Source organism: Centroberyx gerrardi, chromosome 17, assembly GCF_048128805.1.
Source record: "Centroberyx gerrardi isolate f3 chromosome 17, fCenGer3.hap1.cur.20231027, whole genome shotgun sequence".
NCBI lineage: Eukaryota > Metazoa > Chordata > Actinopteri > Beryciformes > Berycidae > Centroberyx > Centroberyx gerrardi.
In genome coordinates this window covers 19,605,746-19,630,334 of record NC_136013.1, presented here as the reverse complement: position 1 = coordinate 19,630,334, position 24,589 = coordinate 19,605,746, and the positions used below count along the sequence as shown (strand labels likewise).

The 24,589-nt window shown below is 47.1% G+C and overlaps 1 protein-coding gene across 4 annotated transcripts in view; it reads right to left on the bottom strand.

Moving 5' to 3' along the window:
• The window catches only part of daam2 (dishevelled associated activator of morphogenesis 2), an 88,033-nt gene that overhangs the window by 37,822 nt on the left and 25,622 nt on the right, over window positions 1-24,589 (bottom strand). For 3 of the 4 annotated variants that reach the window (XM_078289410.1, XM_078289412.1, XM_071905770.2), the window contains exons 2-3: window positions 15,437-15,726; window positions 5,211-5,300 (exon numbers count right to left, since the gene is read on the bottom strand). In XM_078289410.1, the coding sequence (XP_078145536.1) occupies window positions 5,211-5,300; window positions 15,437-15,604 (258 nt within the window). In that variant the 5' untranslated portion in view covers window positions 15,605-15,726. The remainder of the gene's footprint in view (window positions 1-5,210; window positions 5,301-15,436; window positions 15,727-24,589) is intronic. The other variant, XM_078289411.1, reaches the window with a different exon arrangement.

Genomic DNA, 24,589 nt, shown 5'->3' with positions numbered 1-24,589 from the left:
TGAATATTTGCCCTTTAAATAATGATTCTGGAAGGCGGAGTGATGATAAGTTTAGCAGTGTGTGCTGCTTTCTTGCTGGGAGTCAATCACAGTTGATGACTGGTATTAAAATCTAGTGATAAGAGACAGACTCCATGGAGTGGGGGGTATTATGAATGAAAACTGCAAACGGTAGGCTTTAGATAAGTATGGAGAGAGTTCATGTGTGTGTCCATATGTGTGCACGTGTATGCACACACTGTATACATATTTGTGCGTCTTCTTCTGCCTATGGTCCTCTTCTTCTCTGGTGGAAATATTCCAGTCGCGTGCTCCGCTGCAGCAGTCTAAGGTCAGGTATGTAAAGGTCTCAACCCTATCATTCTATTACAGCAATTACACACTTATTCTGCACTGTACATTCCCCTTGTCTGGCGACATTAAATATGATTTACAACCTGGGCTGCAGCAATGGGAGCACAGGAATTCCCGACAGTGTATCAGGTATATTTGCGTAAGGTCTTCCTCTTGTTACAACCATCTGTTGAGGGATATATTGTTTCGCCCAAGACCCAAGTACCTGACTGAAGCTAGAGGTCAAGTTCATTTCACTGTGCATTTGGCAGGCTATTGGGTTTGCAGACACCTGTTGAAAGAGTAGATGAAATTACATATTTCAGCTTCTTGCTGTCATCCAACGAGGCGTCACAAAGGTTTCAAAGCTCCAAAAAGGTTTCACTGATAAATTGTGTCCTATGTGCAGTTTGCAAATGCATTGCCATAATGCTATGCACAATCATGAGCTTTCAAATCAGTTAAAATTTCAGGAGCAATAGAGGGTGTAAGACCAAATACTCTATTGGCCACGGTTAAATGGGAGTTTCTACTGTTTGTTTGATTCTAAAAGTCGTTCTCAACCGTTTTTTTAACAATGAGGAAGTAACTGGGATGAAAGAGGAAAGAAATAATGCTGGACTTGAGGCTGCTGTTCAGGTTGGTCTCTGGCAACTTCAACATATGCTCGGTCATGACCCCATTACACACACACATTATTAAGTCACAACGTGTTCCGCAGAACAAAGCGTGTAACGCAGATCTGAGGACGGCACGTTTTCACTTTCATGTTTTCCAAATCTTCGGGCTTTGGCCCAATCACTCGTTCAACTGTAGTCCAATTGTTCTGGGTCTCAAATGGGCCACAATCCATGCCTTGGCTCTCAGCGGCTGGCTAACGTGTTTCTCCCCGGTCTCCGGTTTCTCTGGCGATCGGAGCGCTGGTCGGGCTCCTCGCACTCTGTTCCCATGTGCTCAGAGAGGCCCTGGGGGACCCTGGCTGAACTCTGGGGCGTCTCTGGAGACGCGAGCCGTCCAAAACCATGACAGCGACGGGAACCAACACAATACCAAAGGGAATACCGCATACTCCGAGACCACTTCTTAAACTCTAAAAGAGAACTCTAAAAGATCCCGTTTGAAAAGACGAAAACCTAATTAGGAGTATTTGTATTTGGCAAGAAACAAAACACGCATGGGGAATTTGACTTTAGATAGATCTGAAAACAAAGTCTTCTGTGGGTTTTTTGGTTGGGAAATTAAAACAAAACCAATGATGTATGCTGCTGGCAACTTCAGATACAAATAGCTTTGATACAGATAACTAACCTTTACCAACACACAGGATCTGAATTAGATTAGATTAAACTTTAATGATCCCTTTGGGGAAATTGGGCAATGTCAAACATGTGATGTCCAGGAAGACAGTAATCAACCAGATGGTTTGCCTGGCGGTTTGAGCACCTGTCACTGGAAGTTCACAAGTTCGATCCCTGAAACAGCAATGTGCCCATCTCCATCTTCCTATATAGCACAGTAAGTGGAGAAAGTAGCACATGGGCAGCCCCACAGCTACACTACAGAAGCACTTTGTTACAGCAAGACGGATGCGTTATCTGTCATTTCAGGATGGGGAAAAGTCAACATTTTCTCCTTGTTCTCCGCTCCGGCTGTCACCACAATATGGCCTCTGTCCGCGCGACCGGGGGGGATTGTCCGGCATTCCTACGGGCCGATCCCTCCGCGGGGAATATTTATTTATGGAAGCCGGGATATGAAGTCTCACCCAGAGAGGCAGGAAATGGACAGGATATTGAATTCGGGGAGATTATGTAACGCTCGCCGCCTCGCCTCTCGCAGGTAGCCGGCGTTACACAAGTTTTAACGCACACCCGAGCATGAAACTTTGCCTGGGGGGTCTTTATTTAAAATGATGGGGATACACTGCATATGGCTAATAATTGGTGAACACATAAGCTGCTGCCACTTCAGGAGAGGGCTGTGTGGGTGCATGGAAATTTCGTTTGCAGCATTTCAAAATCAATGAATTTCTGCTTGGATGATTTAGACAGCGAGGCGAATATTCTTATGACAGAAAATCCTCTTTTTTGGGGGGAAATTAAGGACAGTGGGTCACGGATCAATGCTAGTCCTGTCAGTGCTTTGACACCGATGAAGGGCCATATTGTGTGATCACGGGTTGACAACGCAGCGTGTGTCAGTGTGCCCAGGCTAATGGGAGTCAGGAGACCCTGTTTGGCCCCAGGCACCCAACAGTTATTAGGAGCCATTAGATGCTGCATCTGGTTCTCTACCTGCAGGCTGCTGGGTACCAGTAAATATGCTGGCAAAAACAAGTACACACGCATGTACACACACACACACACACACACACTCACTCTCATTCAGACAGGAATGCATTGCACTCACACGGACATGTAGTCATGCGATCTCTGATTCACTCACACGCACACACTGAACACGTATACAACCATCCTCTCATACACACACGCAGTTTCGCTCTCATTCTGTCTCTCTTACAGACAAAATCACACACACACACACACACAGATAGATACCCAACACCCCTCACTGTGGCTGACTGGGTGGCTGAGATCAGAGGTCCTGATATGGCTGGCTTATGTAAAGCCTGAAGGCCTCAACAAGATGTTCTAGTTAGTCATGGTACATCGAGAACCAGCCATATTTAGACTAAGTCCCTTACATCACCGCCGACCGCTATCAGCGACAGACCGGAAGAGAGCCACTGTCTGATAAACAAACTGAAACCGCTGTACTGAAACAAAACCACTACATTTGTGTTTTGGCGTTGCGGTGAAAATGATGCAAATAAAAGCGAAGGATACGCAACAGTGGGCGGGCGTCTTTTCCATTCATTCCATGTGCTGGACGGTTTGTTTTGCAGGTGGACAAAGTTAGTTTGTCCCTTCGCGGCGCACTCAGCGGCTCTCCAAGTGTTATCTAACCACAACAACTGGAGCTGTTGCCTGGCCGGAGGGAACAAGGGGAGCAGTGTTTGTCGCTGACAGGAACGGCTGAGGGAAACTCTGCCTGTCCTCTGCTCTCCATCCAAATCACTGTCATGCTGTAATTCTGAGGAACACAGGGCGCTACTGTGTGGTGTGTGTGTGTCTGAATTACCTGTAAGAGCGCCTTTCCCCTATGCATGTGTCTGTATGTCTGCGCATGTGAGTACAGTAAGCGTGCGTGCCTGTCTGCGTATTCGCATTCACACAGAGACACGCAGGTTATTATCCGATGTCGCGCGCCAGTTGTTTTTTTGCCATTCTCCATTACGCCGCCTCCGTCCATGAATGGGGGGTTTTGTTTGGTTTCTCCTCCGGCTTTCCGCTGTGCCTTGTTACCCCGGTTTTGCTCTCCGTTTCCTGGCTCGGACGCGCGGCTGCTTTTTTTCACCTTAGCCTCGCGGAGGAAATGATTTCTGACTAGGGGAGACGGGGGAGGAACGACAAACTAATATATCCTACCTCTGAACCCGGCTTGGTTGAGCACTGCGAACTCTCTCTGTTCCAACGCGCCCAGGCTGTTGCCAAGATATTGTTTCCACTACCTTATATTAGGGTACAAAGAGTCCTCATAAATGTCTGTGGTCACTTCAATGAGATATTCAATAACTGATATTGTAGTAGTATTGCACTTAAGCTTTTCATGTGGGTTCACATGTGCAAATGCAGATTCGGCCAATAATTTAATATCCTTTGATACTACGCAATATATTCAAGAGGCATAGGACATTGCAAGTCGTATGGTTATCACAATGTATTAGATGTAAGATTATATCTTCCTCTTTTATTGTCTTTAACCGTATTCCATTTCATTCCAAACTCTTGTAGCGCTCCAGCTTCCATCCTCGCCTTGACATCCCTCTAAACACACCAGAATCCCTCTGTTCGCTTCTTTTTCCTAGTAACTCAATCCTTCTAGAGGGCAAATTATCCTGTGTACGAACTTTCACACACGCAGGTGCGCGCACGCACAAGGCGGTGTGTGTTTACTCCCTTTTTTAAAAAGGCTGTCAGAGGCGATCACATCAGCCCGGCCCGCCCCGGCCCGGCCCGGCCCGCATGCCTCGGAAAGAGGGAGGGATTCTCGTCCCGCTTCCAACACAACAGCCTCAGCCAAAAAACAAATTAGCAAAGAGACACAGGGGAGGGTTTATGACTATTTATTCAATTTGCTATTGCGGAGGAGGAGGAGGGGGAGGAGGGCGGGGGGGGGGGGGGGGGTGGATTCGGTGGTGGCTGGGGCTGAATTCCCCGTTTTCTCTTAGCAGAATGTCATTTCCTGGTGGATATTTGACCACAAACTGAGAGCAGAGTTGTTGTGGAGAGTCGGGCTGGAGGGATGAAGAGAAGGAGGGATGTTTTGGCGAGAGACAGGGGTGAAAGAGAGGGCTAACCAGACTGTTCTCGGGCTCTGATGGTATGTTGATCATTCTTAAGCAGCACAAGGAAATCGCTTGTCCAACGCAGGGAGAGAGATTTGGAGATTGAGGTTCTTGAAGCAAGGGCTGGGAGAGCGTGTGTGTGTGTGTGTGCCGTGTTCTTTATGTGTGTTGTCTATGGTCATGTGTGTAAACTCATCCATGTGCCAGGGGCCCGCCGAAAATATTACGCAGTATGTGTGTGGAGTACAGCGAGTATATGTTTATGTCGCTGCAGAAAATGGGTAGCTGGAAACGGGGGATAGCTTTGCGGCCGAGTCGATTCAGAACGGGTTCTGGTTGGCAGCTGCCCTTCAAAAACATCGCTGACAGTTTCGCTCTAAACTGTGGGTTCCAGCGGCCGGTCAGCTGGGGTTCAGCCAGAGAGCGGAGCGGAGGTGCAGTAAAGCGCAGCAGAGTCCCACACACTCACCTTCTTCTTGCTGCAGTAGATCTGCCATTTCTTCTCGTCGGGCAGAGCGAACATGGCCTCCCTGTTCTTGTCGGTCAGGTCCAGCTCATCCTGTAACGACAGAGGAGGACGATTTATCTGCTGTCACACACCATTCATTTCAAATAAACCATGACACTAGGCCTGCAACTAAACATTTTCATTATTGATTCATCTCTTGATTCTTTTTTCAATTAATCATTTAGTCTACAGAATGTCAAAAATAATGACAAATGCCCATAACAAGTTACAAGAGCCCAAAGATTCTTAAATTTGCTTACTTAGTCTGACCAGCAGCCAAAAAACCCAAAGTATTCATTTTATAGTGATATGAACCAGAGAAAAACAAGCAAATCTTAGCATTTGTGAAGCTGGAACCAGCAAATGTTTGGTATTTTTAGTAGATAAATGACTAAAGCAATGAATCAATTATCAAAATTATAATTCATGAACCTAGTGTAGAGTTCATTAAATACATATTGGATTAGATACGATCCCTTTATAGTCTGTCAAGAATAGAAATTTGTTGTATGTTTAGCCAAATGGGAAACAATGAGAAACAAACAACGCTATAAATAATGACAAAGAGAAAGTGTCCTAATATGGGAAATTGTTGTGCCAGGTGAATGCATATCAAGCCCCGCCCTCAGGACACAATCCCACAATCCCTGTTGGTATCCCTAATAACAATACACAACGTAGCATTTTAGCACTCGCTGCAGATCGCTGGATGAGTGCAGTCTGCACTCAAACATTTGATCGTCTGCCCAACCTTCCCATTGTCTGACTGAGACGGCGAAGCGGTCTCCACAGACTACAGAGGAGTTGTTAGTATTCACCCTGCTGCTCTGCTCAATTCTACAGCTTGGTACAAGGAGCCTCCCGGAGCTTTTGAAATGCATATGAGCCCAGGAAATGAGCCTCTGTGTGCCAAGGAGGAAAAGTAAAGTCCTGGAAAAAGATCTCCTGGACAGGAGAAGAAAGAGAAATGGATAAATGGGGGGGTTGGAGGGGGGCAGAAGGAGAGAGATGGGAGAAGGAGATGAGGTATGGGAAGGGGAGAAGGAGTTAGAGAGCGAGAGAGAGAGAGAGAGAGAGAGAGAGAGATGCTATGATAGAAAAAGAGGGAGAGAGAGAGGGAGTATTGGGGGTTTTGGAGATGGATAGGCAGAGAAAAATAGAAAGGAGGAGAGGATGAGATGCTATAGCACCATGGCTTTGTGTTCAAGCTCTCACTAATCTCATCATAATGGTTTTGCTACCATGACGTCAACCAGCACTGCCGGGCCCCCCGGCCCCCCAGAGTCAAGATGGCTACCAGTGCCAGAGGTGGGGCCCCTTAAAGCCGGCCCGTCGGATTCACAGGGTTTGTTTTCATCCATTCAACTGGGGGGGGGGGGGGGCGGCTTGCATTCCAAGTATCCGACAGTAGGAGGAATGACATCATCTCTCACCCAGGCCTTTCAATGGGATAACCAGCAGCATTATTGTAGAATCTGAAGGGTGAGAAATTCAGGGGGTCACACACACACACACACACACACACACACACACACACACACACACCAAACACCTCATCTCATGCCCTTGCAAACCGCAGACTCGGTTTAAAATCTTCCATGTGAACATTTTTAGTCTCAACACCTTGATTTCCCTGATTCATTTGTGCCTCACATCATGAACGACCCGCCACAATAAAAGCGCGCCGCTGTTGTTCGCGACCCCACACACTCTTAACTATTAAGGCATAAAACTAGCCATCTGGTACTGGAGCTTAGTATCTAGCCTCTAACTCTCTGTCCTTCAATCTTTACAGATTTCAGCTTTGGCTTTGGACCGCTTTGGATCCTCTCCCCCCCACACACACACACACACTTCAGACATGGAGGCCGAGAAGCCAACTAAGTCTCTGGCCCGTCGCCTGGTCGCTGGGTCAAAGCCCTGCTGTCCAAGCCGCTGCTGTTTGGAGGGGCTGATATGGGGAGCTGAGGAGGGGGGGGATCGGTGAGAAAAAGACCCCTGGACTCGGACCAGATGGGAGCCGAGCCCGGCAGCTGATCTCCCTGCTCCTTCATGCGTTCTCTTGCGATTTAAGACCCACTTCATACAGAGAGGAAAAGGAGTTGTGCGAGAGCAGGAGGTACGAAAATGAGCAGGTAGGTGTGTGAGTGTTGCAAGTTTAGGGGAACAGGTAAGCTACCCCAGGAAGACTTTTGAGGAAATCCCAATTAGGAATGGGTATATGATTACATAAGGCTTTTACGTAAGACTTCGGTGTGTGAATAGGATAATGGCAAAGGCAGGGGAAGCTATAGTGGCGAGAGGCTGAAAGGAAAGGAGGGGTAGGGCTGAGATTTCAAATAGGGGTTTGCATGTTTCATTTAGTTGTCTGAAATAGAGAGAGAGAGAGAGAGAGAGAGAGAGAGAGAGAGAGAGCTGAGGTTGAGGATGAGGACATAGGGTGGGAGGAGGAATGTTCAGGTCATGCCAGCCGAAGGACTTTTCATTTTCCAGTTATGCAATATGCCACCTTCCTCCTCCTCCTCCTCAACTCCAAAACGTGCTCCAGTACCACATCCGCATCACATGGCTCTCCTCATGACACCTCCTCCTCCTCCTCTTCTTCCTCCTCCTCCTCCTCCTCCTCCTCCTCCTCCTCCCCCGACCCAAACACACACCTTTCTGCTCAAATCCTCCAGAACAGAACCGAACCACGTCTCTACTCAGCAACGCTCCAGTCGGGGAATTCGCATAAACCAAAGCTAATATTGTCCCACCTGCTGCTCCGGAGGGGGAAAAAAAAAAATACATACCTTATCCCTCTGAACCCATTCTTTCATATCTCCAACCCGAAGGGCCTTTGGAATAATGTTACAAATTAAAAAAGGGTGTCGGGGGTGGTGAGCTTTGCCTGCGCTGTCCGCAGCAGACGGACTGACTTACTGCCCCGTCATTCAATTTCCTGCTTCTCATGATGATACGGCAGATATTGTGGAGAGACTGCAACTTAAAACACCTTTAATAAAAAAAAAGTGTTCTTGATAAAGAAGATTTGAAGGGTTTTCATTCCAAACACTATATATCCATTTTAAGAAAAAAAAAAAAAACTCACCCGATTTCATCACTCAATGCTTCAATAATACAGAAATGATGCCATTTTGTATGTGAAGGACTTGAAATAGCTAATTACACTGTTAATGCATTAACACATTAATGTAATGTGTTTCCATTATCAATGGAATTATTTCATCAGAGTAGATGTCACCTTTACCCAAAATAGTGGAGATTTCATAGGGTAGTGAAACTAATTTCTTGTAGCATATGGCTAATATGCACCAAATAACAAAAAAAAAATAAAAAAATTGACGTATGATGTTATAGTCATAGTGTATGACTCTAATCTAATATTGTACATTTGTAACCAACAACAGCTCACACGGCCACAAAAATGCATTACTGCAACAAAACATAACTCAGATGATGCGACTTGTCTATGAGAGGCGTTAAATATTTATCTAGACCTAGATCTGGACAGAGTGAGTCAAAATGATACATGGGAGTAAACTCTTATCAGCGGTGTGGGAAAACCTAAATACCTGCTACTGTTGTTTAGACTGCGCATCCACTGCTGGAGCTGACTGGATAAGTGCATGGAGAGAGAGATGGAGCGGCGGAGGGAGAGAAAATAGGAGGGGAAGGTGAAGAAGAGAGCGAGGTGAAGAGGTGAGAGGAGGAGGGGGATAGTGGTTTCTGCATGAATGTGTGTTTTCATGCGTGTGTGTGAGGTGGATGCGAGGAAATGTGAGGCAGATACGTGAGGGAAACTGTACAGGAAGAGTGACGGGTGAGTGAGTGTGTGTGAGGAACCGGCGTGGGAGTGGGCGAGTGGGTGTGGGTGTGTCGCTGTGACGAGTGATTGAGAGTGTGCGAGACTCCACCTAAAATGGGAAATGAGTGTGTGGTCCAAGCATGACATTCTGTCTGGTGTGTGTGTGTGTGTGTGTGTGTGTGTGTCTATGAAGTGGCATTTGAGCGAATTCAAAGGTCTGAGGATCAGAGACTTGGCTAGGCCTGGTGCGACACACACACACACACACTCTCAGGGTGGGGACAGGAAGGCAGAGGAAAGACAGGCAAGATGGCAGGAAGTCATATGAGGCCTCGAGGGGACCCACAGGAAGCTGTTAGTGACCCAAACGAGACTCTGTGTGTGCGTGTGTGTGTGTGTGTGTTACACCTCCCAGCTAGTCCTGGAGCTCCTCACACAAGGCGAAGACTGATTCATTTACCACAACCAGGGAAAGGTCAGAGATCAACTTCTTGCTCTTAAGCTTTGGTGAAAATCGATTTAGCGCCGTCTCCTCCTCCTCGCCAACCAGCAGATCACACACACTGCCCTCGCACCGCTTCGCAGCGTTCAGATGAGTCACAGTATCCCCCCTTTTAGATGAGTCACAGCAGCTAGCCGTTGCTCTAGCCTACCGCTTCTCCCCTCGTCCAAACAAGCCTGGACCGAGCTCACGCTAAGGTTGGCTCGGGACAGGAGTTGGCCGGAAAAGCGCGGGGAGGAAGAGAAAATGAGGAATGGGAAGCCAGTTGGACAGACAAACGGCAGGGAAGGAGAAAGGGGAAACAGAGAGGAAAGACTGGAGAGGAAGGAGGGTGCATCCCGGGGCATACACAAGGGGGGGGAGGAAACTCGCTCCCAAAGGCTCGGAGGGTGGAGAACGTTTCCATTCGCCGTCGTTACGCAACGCATTTTTGATTCGCGTCCGGCCCGAAAAGCCCATTCAGCGCGCCGGAGGGAACATTAGGAGGGGATTTATGTTTTGAAGAGTCCGGTTTTCTTGGAAAACGCGACTTGTCGAGGCTACAAATGAGAAAGGCTAATTATACCGGCATCGCTTTGAGAACAGAATTTATGTGATACTAAAAACAGTCACAGAGAGTCAAACGGGGTGGACGCCATAAAGGTTGTGGCGCGCAGAGGCAACGGCTGAGCTGTGACACTGGGCTGCTGGACGACTGCCCAGAGCGGGGGAATTAAAACTGTCCCAAATCGCGAGACAGAGCAAGAGAGAGAGAAAGGAATGAGGCGCCCAGAGAGGGAGAGAGTAAGGGGCAGACAAAAGCAGATAGAGAAAGAGGGCAGGACGGAGTAAAACGGAGAGAGAACGCAGACTAATCTGATGTCTGCCAGTACAGTATGTGCCAGATGTTGGCCTAGCTAGACCTGATACATCCCCTCTTATCTCAAACCACAACCACCATCTACAATTATAATCTTTTAATGGGACCAATTTACTTTTATTCCAGATGAAGTCATCTCATAACATCTCAGTCACAGTCTCCAATATGATCAAAACTATTCAAAAGGGCTTTTCTCACACATAGAAACTGTGATTTTAACAGTTTGAGGTCGAGGATCTATTTGCAGCCTGCATGTACATGATGACACATGCAGACGTCGAGTCAGACTTGGCATCTTTCTCTCTGCAGAACTACCCTCGAAACTAAGCAGTTTTCATTCAATTCCAATACACGGCACATTCTCTCTCTCACCCTCTGGGTGCCTCCAAATCTGCAACATTTCCTTCTCTTTCCCTATCTCTCTCTCTCTCTCCCTCTGTTTGAGTCTGCGGTGTTCAGTGGCAGTGTCTGGGTACAAACCGTTGCGAAGATGCAGTGTTGCCGTAAACACATGGCGGCCACATGCAGACCTTTCCAAAGTAAAAGCAGTCGCTATCAGCTGAAAATGCCAGTCTAGCTGTCCCCAAACAAACTCGCGCTTAGACTGTTTACCAAGCTGCCACCAGTGAGAAAAAGCACCCAAGCGCCCACGTGATTGAGGGGCAACCCATTTTTAATTACATAAATGTGAGAGCAATTTCACATTCGATGATAAAATGTTATCACTCACGAGGGAATTGGCCGCTAAACAAAAATAAAGCTCTCGAGGCACTGCCAGCTTTCACACGTGGCCCATAGATCATCTGTGCGTGCGAGCCTCGAAACTTCACTGGTGGAAAGAAACCATTGAAAATGCACCCAGATCCAAGAAGGACACAACGCAGGACTGTTGCACGTTCGCTATCAGGAAACTCCGCCACCAGCTGCGAATGTGTATTTTGATTGGTGCGATCCATTAGCGTCTCTGATGTGGTCTGCGCTCAACGTGTCCAAATCAGTGGCGATTGCTTCCAGGTTCGTTTGGATGGGTTTTGTAGAGTTCGTTATCGGCGGGGGAGACTTTCATATGGGTGCTGTGAAAGGCTTTATGGCAGACGTCGGAGCAGGTTTTTCCTCCAGACTTTTGTTTGAAGTACTTGTGATAGGATGAGCTGTTGTAAACTTGGATGAGGAGTAGCAGTGTTTATATAGAAGAGGCAGGGCTGGCAGACAAGGTTTTTATTCCAAAATATCTTTTCTATTCTAATAGTTTTACGTGCCACTTTTCCAGCTTTTTTCAAATGGTGTCCCTCTCTCTCTCTCTCTTTTGGAACCTAAATCTCTTCATCTACGACACCAAACACCAAACTTTGAAGTTCTGGGCATCAGTCACGGAGCAACGGAGACGTTACAGCTGCTGTACAGGTTATACGTTTGACAGCGCTTCAAATGTGTAGTTAGTTAGTGTAGGTGACTATAATTCTGTTTCATGTTGACAGCGGGCGTGGAGGGGGCTGGTTCTGGGACACCAGAACTTACTGTTGAGCCTTTGGGAGCTGTCATGGGCCAAACATCTGTGATGAGAGGTTTCCACTTGATAACTCCAGTGACACTACCAGTCAAAAATGGAAACACACATTTTTCTTTAATTTTACTGTTTTTCACATTTTAGAATAATAGTAAAGAAATCAAAACTATGAAATCTTATATTTTAGATTGCCACCCTTTGCCTTGATGGAACGGAAAAGGCTTTGGAAAGAAATTCATACATAGGCATCAACTTCACTATTTATATTTATCTGAAAAACAAATTTCAAGCATTTAAGCATAAGCCTTTAGATCAAAATGGCTTTAAGAGAATGAAAAACATAGTACATTCAATCAGGTGTGTCCAAACTTTTGACTGCTAGTGTACCTGCTCTCACCTTTCCTCCTCCAACATCCAAGCTAGGTTTCTACAGAGGTGATCTCCCAAAATAGCACAAGGGAGAGTTACATCACTTGCATGCATTTCATTTGATGTTCCGAGCATCAGGCATGAAGCAACGGAGAAGATACCACTACTGTACAGATTATCTAGCTAACCATTCTTCATATAATACGGTTAAGAAAATGTTTTCTGCCCCTTCACAGCTAGCTGTAGATCTGAGTGGACACTGCGCAGTCTCTAAACACAGTGGAAGACCCCATTATGAAGGTGAAGACACGTGGAGGTGGTTTACTCCTCCGTTTGGCCCAGATCTGTCACTCCCACTCTAGAGGCTCCGCTGAGTCTCATTCTCCTCCTCAGGAAAGGCTTTCATAACAATAATCCCTGGCTCCCGTTGCCACGGAAACACTCCATGTTATGTTATTCTCCTTTTTCTTTACTCCCCCCCCCCGTAGCAGAGCTCCTCTCCTCCCTGCATCGACTCTCGGTGTCGGCGTTACAAGCGGTCGGTGTGTCCAGACTGTGTGACTGCTGGAGGTCCGGTCGAACAGATTCTTGGACGAGCGGTCAAACGTGTCAGCATGCCGGCCGCAGGACGAGCAAAGCAGATGTGGCGGGACGTCAGCTCGCCGATGGCTTGGCCAGATGACCAGCGTCAGGCAGGAGCGGTTTGCGCATCGCTCTTCCAATCAAAGCAGACATGAGTCAAACTGTCACCGGTTGAGTGATCAGCTAACTGGAAATGGCGAGCGAGAGTGTCATTTTTCCTCCCAAACTTTCTCGCACTAGATTTTCACCTTCAAGTGTTCAGTTGGGGTCTGTGTCTTGGAAAGAAACTCGCTGCTGGGAAGCCGCAGCAAAGCGAAGACCAGATCAGTCATAGAGGAGAACTGACATTACCCAGAAGACCCAACATCTGAGCTTGTGTACCAGACCATCAGATGTGAGCCGTCCAATAACCGTCTCGAGAAGAATCTAGTCCCTAGGCCGCGTTCCAATCAGAAAATGTCAAATCCTCGCTTCGCCCCGACTCGACGAGCTGTATGCTAAGAGGTTTTTGAAAATCAGGGAAGGATCCCTTCTGCTCTGCTTCTTCCCCAGCCCCTGCATCTGTGTCAGCTTCATCTTAAGCTCAGATATTTACCCTAAATAAGCTGTGGGTCATGCAGTCTTCTCAACCGTGAGGGCTGCCGTGATTTGGCTAAGCACTCCCATATGCCGGGCATGTTTTTGTTTTATCCCGGCAACACACGGCTCCGCTCGCGTTCGTGTAACCTTTTTATATGCAGCAACCTGCATCATGTAAGCATTTCCAGGCCACACAGGCCATTAAGTGTGTCAAATACCAACCTAGTGGTCTTTCTAAACTAGGCTGCAGCTAACATACTGGTGAAAGAGCATTAGGTCATTTCAGTATAGAGATACTGCAATCAGTGTCTTGATTACCATCATGCTAACTTTTAGTTTTCCCTAATCAAGCCAATAAGTGCAGTGGAGCTACTGGAGTTTAATGGTCTGTGCACTGCCAGTGATTATAAAGAACCGTAGACAGCGAAGTTGGGGTCAATTCAGGTCAATTAGCTGGAAAAATTGGGAAAAATCTCAACCACTGGGAAAACATCTGCCTTGATAACAATGAAAAGTTTCCTATCGCAAATGGAATTTCACTTAATCTCCCAAATTGATTTTGACAGTTGGAAGAGTGATATATCCTGCAGGCGGTGAAGTTTAGCATTCCCTAAGACTAGACAGCGCCAGAGAGACAGTCCTGCAGCCATGCTATTGGACACAATGTAGGGAGGGAGGAAGGGAGAGAAGCAGAGAGACGGAGAGAGAAAAGCAGGAAATCTGAGGTTGGGGGGGGGGGGAGAGCGACAGAGGCAGAGAGATGGAGACAGACAGGACCGAAACAGACCGAAAGACAGGAACTCAGACAAACGGAGAGAGGCAGAAACAGCAAAGCCCTGTTCTTCCAGCAAAGCCATAACTGGTTTGCATGCCAGCTGAAACCCGACTTCAGCAGACTTCTCCGTTCTGACGGCTGTGTCCTGAGCCCTCTCCACACCGTGGGTACGCGCCAAGCCATGCCAGGCTGGCGCTGGTGGAGGCCCTGCAACCTCCGCCAACAAGCGTGATCTGGGCACGAGATGGGATGAGCAGGGCAAGGGTGAGGCCGGGTGTAGTGGAGAGGGTGGGTGGCAGGGTCAGTGGGATGGAGGGGCGGGGGGGCGGGGGGGTTTGGCTCATCCAACCATCAAGACACCCTCCACAGGATCAAATCCCTTCCAATTCCTATCCCTAATCCCATTTAGGGCCGGGATAATGAACGCCATGCAAAGGAAAAGACTCGGGCTGCTCCCCATTAGGAAAAAGGAAAATTCCTGGATTTATATTGTACCACTGTATTTATATTGTACCACTGTATTGTTCTGAGCCCGCTCCATACATTTAGCTTATGTTTTTACTTGGTCCTTGGAGTGGCATGCGTAACGGCACAGATTTCATAACGGCACAGATTTCAAGTTGAACAGGTTCATAGGACTTACAATGGATGGCAACAGGTAGATATGCAGGCCATCCAGCTACTTTTTCCACACTTATTTACTATAATGACAATGCGTTGATAGAAGCACTAATCTTAAAGAAATCAGGTATTGATGAATTCAGTGTATTTCTATTCACTCATTTTAGAAACAAGGCATTACATTATTGGCTGCTATAAAGAAAAAAATCTAGCAGGCTGTTGGCTCACGTGGGACACATAAGACCAAGTTATGCATTATGCAGTATGGGAGCACGCTTGGTCTTTATTGCAGTCACAGTCAGCAAACACAGATCGCCTACTTGAGAAGTGGGTGCAACACTGCTGCCCCACTGAAACAGTGGAAGGGGTGATGATTCCAAACGACACACAAACACACTTTACCACACAAGCAGTCAAACAGTGGTTTGTGTTAAGACCTGTGCCCAAGTCTAGACATACAGTAACTGATTCGACTCATTAGGCGAATGCTTCAGCCTGGCACAAGGTTGTAAGAAAATACACGATTTGCTTGCTTCGCTACTGAGATCTCACCAATCCTACATCTTACATCCCATCTGTACTCACCACCAGCTCGGAGAAGCGTGCGTGCAGCTCCTCGGCGGGGGGCATGGGGGCGCTGAACTCCAGCAGCTGCAGCGGCACGCTGTCCTTCAGGTTGATCTCCGGGGGCTCACTGCTGCCGAAGCAGCACAGGAAGCCCAGGCCTGGCCGCGTCCTCTTCCTGGGGGGCATGGTGACTGCGGTGGCACGGGAGGCAGCAGTGGTGCTAGGGCCAGGAGGGTAGAGGGGGTGGGGGCCAAGGGGCAGGGGGGGGAGTGGAGAGGAGGACGAGGCTGCTATCTAGGGGGCATGATCTGGAAGAGATGAGAGACAGAGAAATGGTTACAAGGAGGATTTGACAAATTCAAGGCAGTGCAGTAGGTGGTCTACCTTGGTTTTTCCCCCCCTAATGCTAGCAAGACTGATTTGAAATGCAATCCATGTTAACAATATGGTGACTATGGTGACTAAAAATAGCATATTTAAAGGAATAATCCACAACATTTACACATAAATGATGTTTTGTTACTCTCTATCACTGACTGATATAACACAATAGTGATTCAACCTATACCCAGTTCATGAAAGCTTTTATATTTGCTGTTCTAAACACCCGGTGTCTGGTAGCTCTTTCCTGGGAAAAATGCAACTGAACTGGGTCGTTAGCATGAGCAGTGACAGCCACCATGGCTGAACAGACAAAGAAAAGAGCGCCACCTACAGAAACTCAAACTGCATCAACAGAAAATCCAAGTCATGTCACAGTACTGGACACACTGTTTGATTGACAGGTGATCTCTGGGAAGAACCACCACAGCAATGAGCGCTTAGCAGCAAAGATGTCATCAAAATCAAAAAAGCGGAACTCGAGGATTACCACTTCAAGCCATTCTCCAACATTTCACAAAAGCAGCAAGTGCTAGACTTGCTTCCAACAGCCTTCTGTCCGTCTTTCCTCTTTCCAAGCCTTGTTTATTCCCTTCAGGACGTCCATATGAACATGTGCCTGGTTGGTGTTGGTGTTGCGGGGCAAGAGGACAGAGAGGCAGCAGGGACTGGCATCATATCCTCATCTTGGCATTTGCTGCTCCTTGACAAAGAAACCTCTTGTCTGTGAGGTACAATGGTGCCTGTGCAATGTGTATTGTCTGTGTAGACTTGCACTGAGAGCTGCCCCGGTGCTGCACTCACTCCTTCAATGGAGCGGCACTAACACAATGTGTATATGTGTGTGTGTGTGTGTGTGTGTGTATGGACAGTAGTGAATGACACCCACTACAACAGGAGCAGAGGATTGAATGGGGCCGAGACACCCTGGAGGACTTCCTCAATGCTGAGAAAGGGATATGGGTGGTCTCTACTATATGAATAATACACTCTTAACACCATATTATGTCCTTTCAGGCACACACACACGTACACGATGTGGGCACACACCCACAGCCGCTCACACACACACACACAGTTGCCAGTCTTCTTTATGCGAACAGTTTACTGCATTTGTGAATGAATGGCCCTTGCGGCTGCGTAAATGCATTATGCTAATAGCAGGGACACCCGAACCAGGCCAAAATATTTGAGCAAGAAATCAATTATGAAGCTATTTATGTAAACTCCCATGAAAAATCCTTGGAGCTGCCAAGAAGAACAAAGAACTGAAAACAGCATAGATGAAAAAAAACACACACACACATACAGACATACAACAGACTGTCTTCCTCCAAGTCTCAAATTTTAAACCATCATTGAGATTTATGAGGACACACACACCCCAATAACCTTGCAAACGAGACAAGCCTTGAGAAAAGCTATGCACCTGTTTGTTTAGTATGGCGGTGAAAGTTTACGGCTCCAGTTTCCACGAGAAGCCACAATCTACTACATCTTGACGGAGTGCGACTCTCCGCCATCGCGCCCTCTCACACATTGGGTTCGGCGTAGGAGTTCTCACTGCGCCGGCTAAAAATAGACGGACGGTAAATTCTTTATGAATGCGCTGGGCCCTCGACAGAAGCTGAAAGGGGAAAAAATGAAAGGAGAAAACAGCATATTTCCATTTTGCCCCTTCGTCTTCTTGCTCATTTGCTTTTTCCGCCTCCTTGAACCTGCCATCCCTCTCAAGGCAGTGGAGCCGTGTGTCTAGTGGAAATGAACTTAAGGCTACTTTACTTTAAATGGAAAGCTACCAGAGTGTTTTTTTTTTTTTCCCTTGCCTTATTGAACTTGAAAAAAGCTTGTACGAGCATCGGGATGCTTTTGTACTACATTTCTATACGGTGCTATAAATAATACAGCATGATTACCGTGTGTTGACTGTCTGCAAATTATTGAATCAGTGTGCTGTGTGACGATTATAGCATGGGTGGCATTGTGTGTGTGTGTGTGTGCTTGCATTTGATCCTGCACCTGTGTGTGTGTTAGCAGTACAAATACAACCCGTGGTGACAATCCCTGAAGGCTGGCACAGAGGGTATGACAGCGTCCCATAATCTCTGTCCCTATAGAAACGACCTAGCGAGTCTCGTCTGTACCGGCAGGCTTGACATTGCACAGTCAAAAAATAAAGCATCAACCTCAAGCCAATATCCACATTTTTTCCAACAGAGGCACAGCGCTAATAATCCAACACAACTGTCAGATGTGAATAGGGGATTTTGTGCTCAACAAGTTGCTGCCTTTACTTATATCAAACCAGATGTGGCTAGGCCTTGCATGTTGACTGTATAGACGTATAGGCAATAGATGAGGATTCAAACATTCTTTGGCTATTATGGCTCGCCTTGCAGTGTAATGTGGTTGTCAGTGGAAAAAAAAAGGAAGCACTACAAGGCTGATAGCATCAAAAAAACACACTTCAGGGAGGTAAATCATCAATTTTTTTTTCATACTTTTACATTTGAAAAGGCTGTCTTGGTGCTGGTTGGTTAACAGCTTCTGCTTTTCATCGTTTTTATGACTACAAGATACAGTAAGAGCCAAATCTTTACGGTGGCGAGTTAAGTTATTGTTGCTGTGGACAGCTGGTGGAGCCTAATGGAAAAGGAGGCCGCTCTACAGGGGTTTGAATCCATTCAGCAAAAAAACATCCCAAACCTCTTGTCCCAGTGTCCAGTGTGTGTGTGTGTGTGTGTGTGTGTGTGTGTGTGTGTGTGTGTCGGCTTCTATCTCCACTCTCCCACAGAGCCCCACGTGCGGCCGGCCCTCACTCAACACCAGTCCTGCTGGCCGGCTTCCAGCCCATGCCCAGGAAAAGTAGGCCAAGGGATCCAAACACACACACACACACACACACGCACTCTACTGTATACATACACATCTCAGCTGTAGCCCTGCGATGAAGGAAGAACACTGAAGGCTGTGTGTGCACGTGTGAAAAAAGAGAGAGAGCATCATTCATTTCTGCTCTAGGAGTTTACCTTTAATATTCTCAGTATGGTGGCGTGACACACACGCACACACACACACACACAAACACACACACACAATCCAAATTGAGTACGTCCATCACCATATGCCTCCTGAGAGCCCCTCTTATCTTTCCAGCTTTTCACTTCATCCCCCTCTCCCTGCCTCCCTCCCTCCCTCTCTAGGTCGCTGTCATCTCCCATTATTCCTGTCACTTCCCACTTTAGGAGCGAACAGAGTGACATTTCTCTCCTTCACCTCCTTCTGTCCATAACTTCTGTCATCTTTTCCTCGCCACTTCTCACGTCTCCTCCTACCGTTTTCGTTCCCCATTTTCTCATTTCTCCATTTTACCACCTTTCTTTAGTAGGCATTTGTTCTCGTCACTTCTCTCCGCGTGTCGTTTTTCATCCCCGCTCTTCTTTCCTGTCACTGTCTCTCCGTGTTTTTCGTGTCAGTGACTTGTCACACATCCGACACTCATGACTGGAAGAATCACTTACACACACACACACACACACACACACACACACACACACACACACACACACACACACACACACACACACACACACACACATCCTCCTGCCAGTCACTGGGACACAGATGCATGTACAGTGCCATTTTAAGTCACAGGGGAAAGAGAGCTACAGTAAGCACCGAACTAGTGAAAGACTCTAGATCTCTCTAGGCTAGTGCTAATTAAAACAGGCTGTGTGTGTGTGTGTGTGTGTGTGTGTGTGTGTGTGTGTGTGTGATGATGGGCTTGTCCAAGTGGGAGAATGCAGGAAGAGGAACACAGAGATTTGTCATTTGCTAACTGCTCGCCATGACAGAGATGGAATTCTGCACACACACTCACACACATTCACACTCACACATGGCTGTAGAAGCATGAAAACACATCCAGACGAATTCCCTGCTTACATGCCGCTGGAACACACACACTGTACGGTCTCACGTGGCGTTAACACTCATCAACACATGCATAGATTCAGATACCGCCTCCCAACACACACACACACACACATTCACACATCGCACCGACACACCCACTCAAGACTCCAGATCTAAGCATGCACATATACAACACGCTTGCATACTTACACACCATGAGCTACGAAGCAGAGAGGAGCCTGCTGGCTGCTCTATGTTTGATGGGTTCTGGAGAGCAGCCGAGCAGAGAGAGAGAGAGGGAGAGAGGGAGAGAGAGAGAGAGAGAGAGAGAAGGAGAGGGAGATGCTGCTGCCACTTCTCATTCAGCCCGCTACCTCATCGCCTCATCCCCAGCGCAGGGAAGTAGGTCAGTGGAGGAGGAGGAGGAGGCGGGGGCGGCAGTGAGGAGAGATGGGCTGCTGCTGGTGTGTGTGTGTGTGTGTGTGCATGTGAGAGAGAGTGAGAGAGAGAGACAGAAAAAGAGTTGTATATCTATGCAGAGATCAGTCTCTCAAACATCTGTGTCTGCATAATTTTCATTTCCAACACATCTGTCACACAACACAATGCTTTCCTCAGTATCAGACACACACACACAAAACTCGCATAGAAATCAAACTTGCTCTCCTTCTTGAATACGCAAAAAAAAACAAAAAAAAAACAGACTGCATCACTCGCCCACTGTCTCTCAGGCTGCCTCTCACCTCCTCTCTTTTCTCCCTCTGCACATTTCTATCTCTGTCTCTCTCTCTCTCCTTCCTTCTCATCGCCCCACAGCCCCTGCAGTGTGCATGAAAAGTGTTCTGCACACTCTCTTCTCCTTCATCCTCCTCCACACCCGACTACACCTCTACTTGCCCCGTGCTGTACCGGCAATAATAGGGAAGTGCCCCCTCTTGCCTTCTTCCTCGTAATAACATGGACGGATGAATGGATTAAAGAAAAATTGAATCTTTCTTTTTTGCATCGTCTGTGCGCATGCCTGACTGACAAGTGAAGAAAAAGGCAGAGAAGAAGAGAGGAACGGCAAGAGTAAAAACATGGAGCGGCGATGAAAACGGTGAAAACAAATAAAGAGGGATGAGGGCAACATAAAAAAAAAAATAAAAAAAAGCGCAAGATGATTTTTAAAGAGGCATTGAATAAAAGATCAGAAGCAAGCCTGCAGCGCACGTTTTTTTTTTTGCACACACATTGTTTCTGGGTCCCACAAATGAGGACCATTCCTCCGGGGTGCTGGGCCGAGGAGGAGGAGGAGGGTACAGGCTGGCTTATGTAAGCAGCCAGCACCATGGGATGGAGCAGCAGTGCCACGCTGGCACAGGCAGGAACAAGATATCGAATGCAGTGCAGGACTAAAAGACTTGGCATTGGGTTGGCATGGTTGGAGTATCTGGGCAACTATGAGAGCGAACACCAGCGGTTGGATGTTACAGCTGCACTAGGCAAGATTTTTGTGTAAAAATATAACCGTCTTCATCAGTCGCCAAGTGGGGAGAAAAGCATCCCATCCCCACTAATTGAGATCCTGTAGATTCCCCCTATTTGCCCAAATTAATTCTGGTTTCAGGTATGGACACTTCTGCACCCACAAGAAGTGACGAATCAAAACTTTAAAGTGAAATCCAAACTGTCTCCTAAACAGCAGTCATCTCTTTTTTTTCCTTTGATTTCTGGGTATTGAGGTTCAAATTCTTGATAAACAGTTCCCCATCGCTACCATTTGGCTTCCAAAATGTTGTCTAGCGCAGCTTTAATGGTCAACAAGGGTTGTATTATGAAGGTCATCATGTTGCTGTGTCGGCACATGTGGGCATGAGTGTGAGAACAAGTGAGAGGGGGGGAGTGTGTGTGAGTGAGTGAGTGAGCTAGTGAAGACGTGTGGGGTTTCAGGAGTGATTCTGCATCTATAATCGACTGTGTGCAGCGTGTGTAAGGAAGGGTGTGAACGTTCTTTCCTCGCTCCAAGGTGTGTGTCCTTTGACTTGGAAATGAACTACTCACAGTCATTAATTTGTCACGGAATAACTCTATGCACGCCAGCCATCGGACACGTCGGAGCCATGCCACCCTTTGGATGTCGGTGCCCCAGACATGCCCTCTCCCCCCCCGACCCGCCCCCACTTCCTACTGTCTGCCTGTCTGTCCGATGACTAATGGACCTACCCTCCAGTTCTTTTTTTTCTCCCCCAAAAGCCACTGGCTCCCAGCCAAATCACCCAAGGCCTAATCGGGCCACTGAAAACTCATTCTCCCATGCCCCCCCACCCCACCCCGCCCCACCTCACCCTCCCACCCCTCCTCGGCTCTGTGCGGCCCACCCACAGTCACTGGTCCGGCCCTTTGGGGAAACCCTGTACACACATCACTCTTCCCCTGTTAGGGTCAGAGGCCACGTTGCGGAGCTAATCGGTTACATTAGCGTAGCGTACAGGCAGGCGACACCCCCACCCCTCCATCACAGTGATGAGGTCATCATTTTATTCATGCATCACTTCATCATTTAAAGCGGTTTAGCACCATGGGTGGCCAATTTGTTGTAAGATTAATTTGAAGAATTGTTGATGGGAAATGATGGGATAATTGATATGCTATGACTTTAAAAGCCATCTATGACAATCCAGTTTAGGTCAATGACAGAGAAGCTACTATCACTTGGCAAAGCATGCATGACTCTAGAGTCACTGCACGATAACCCAATAAACATGATGGGAGAATAATAGACAAGATCCAGTTACAGTCACATTAATGTAAACATCACAAATATACATTAGAAACACACACACATAGCACCGAGTTCAACACATGCACGCACACACACACACACACTGGTGACTTACATTCCTGAGGTGTGACATCACCATCTATTTCAGTGCAAGGCTCCGTGGCGAGTAGCGAGTTACAGCCTCCACTGACAAATGACCAAAGCTCACAGCGGAGGAGCTGCCATTATTTCACGCTACATTTGCATGCGATGCATTCCTGCGCTCGCTCTGAAAGCGCACACTCTGCCAGGGATTTCATGTTGGAAGGCCAGCGCTTTCATGCGAGTTTGTATACAGAGTGGCTTTCTCATGTGAACCCGGACAATGAGCCAGAGGATTTGGGTTGGACAATTCTGGTGGGGCCCGATGGGGTCTGCAGATAGCGCAGGGCTGGGTAGTTTTTTTTTCAGCCTGTGCAACATTCAATTTCTTCCCCGCTGCTTTAGAGTGGGTGTGCATCTGATCGGCAGTGGGACAGTTATTTTTAGCGGTGACAGCATGGCCTCTCTCTAGAATATTCTTGGCGTCTTTGATTGGCACAGCAAACAAACGAAAGGAGCAGGAGCAGGAAGAGAGTCATTTCACAAATAAAATTAGCCTTCTTTTCATTATTCTTTTTGACTGCAAGGAAATGCAAACCGACTGTTTGCTTATAAGATGTCAGTAACGTACGGGAGCAGTAGTTGAAACACAAATTTTTCGACTAACTTAACCTGAGTTACCCTTATGATACTTAGCCTCCATCCACAGAAACCCCCTGAGGGAGCCGACTGATGATAAGGGCCGTCTGTGCGTACGTGCATCTGCCAGCCAGGATGAGTCCAGGATCTAAAGATCGGAAACCCGCCCTTCCCTTCACCCTTCATCCCCCCCCCCCTGCTCTATCCATCCATTCCTCCCAACATCCCTCATTCCTTTGCTCACTTTCTCCCTCAATCGCTTCCTCTCCACCCTGCCATCAGATAAGAGACGCTGCAAGGATGAGACTGCTTTTTTTTTTTTTTTTTTGCAGCTGAAAACCTATTCAGCTGTTGGATTCAAAGCCGTCCTTTTAAGACGACATCCGTGTCGCCGGGTCAAAGTCTGTGGCCAAGTTCTCAGAGTCGGAGGCAAAACAAGCTTCAGGAAACCTCAGAGTGAAATGGATACTTCTGAAATAACACGACAATGGGCTTCAAGCGAACTTCAAAAAGTGCCTCAAGTTTCTAGTAACTGTATATACAAGCATCAACAATGGCAACAGAACAATGTTAAGGAGGCGGGGTTGAGGCTGTTCCATTAAGCTGCCATAGGGCAAGTATTAAGCATAACATAAGGAAGAAATGAATGAGTCAAAATACTTCAATTTAAATTGACCACAACCACAATTATTATTAATTACTTTAATAGCTTGTGGTTAATACTATCGCTTAAATACTTCCAGACTATCCCAAAGGCAAATGCAATCACAATGGGAGAGTGAGCTATTTTTCATTTTCTTGTGTTTACAAACAGCTTTTGGCAGAAAGCCGATACAGAGGCAGTGCAATTATATTCAAGCCACTCCAAGGTTTGCACAATGGCTTTACCTGCTGATCCTTCACAGTGAGCTCACAGGTTTGCCCTTAGGAAAAAAAATGGCATATTCTTGTTGAATGCTTTTCCCATCTGTCAAGTATCAACTGTAAATTCTCTCACTGAGGACATAACTACTGTTAATTCCAGGCTGGCTGTTCATACTGTACTACAATGTTCACATCTTGATTAGTCGTTCCTACCGATCAATCCATTTTGTTAGAATAACACTGAGAAGCCACAGCTCCAACATCCATACGTGGCAGTCTTTCAGTATCACATGACAAACTCTTAAACTCTCCGTCTCCTTCACAGCCAACATCTGAGAATTCTCAAAGGCCTTATTGGCTTCTAGCCTCATTCAAAACAAACATATAAGCAATGTTGGTTTAAATGGGGCCGTGAGGCACACTAACCCACCTCACCCATAAAGAGGAAATACTTCAACTAAACCACTGGAAAAAACAGGGAGGGAAGGGTTTCCAATCCTCCAGGGATGTCATTAATAGCCATTTCA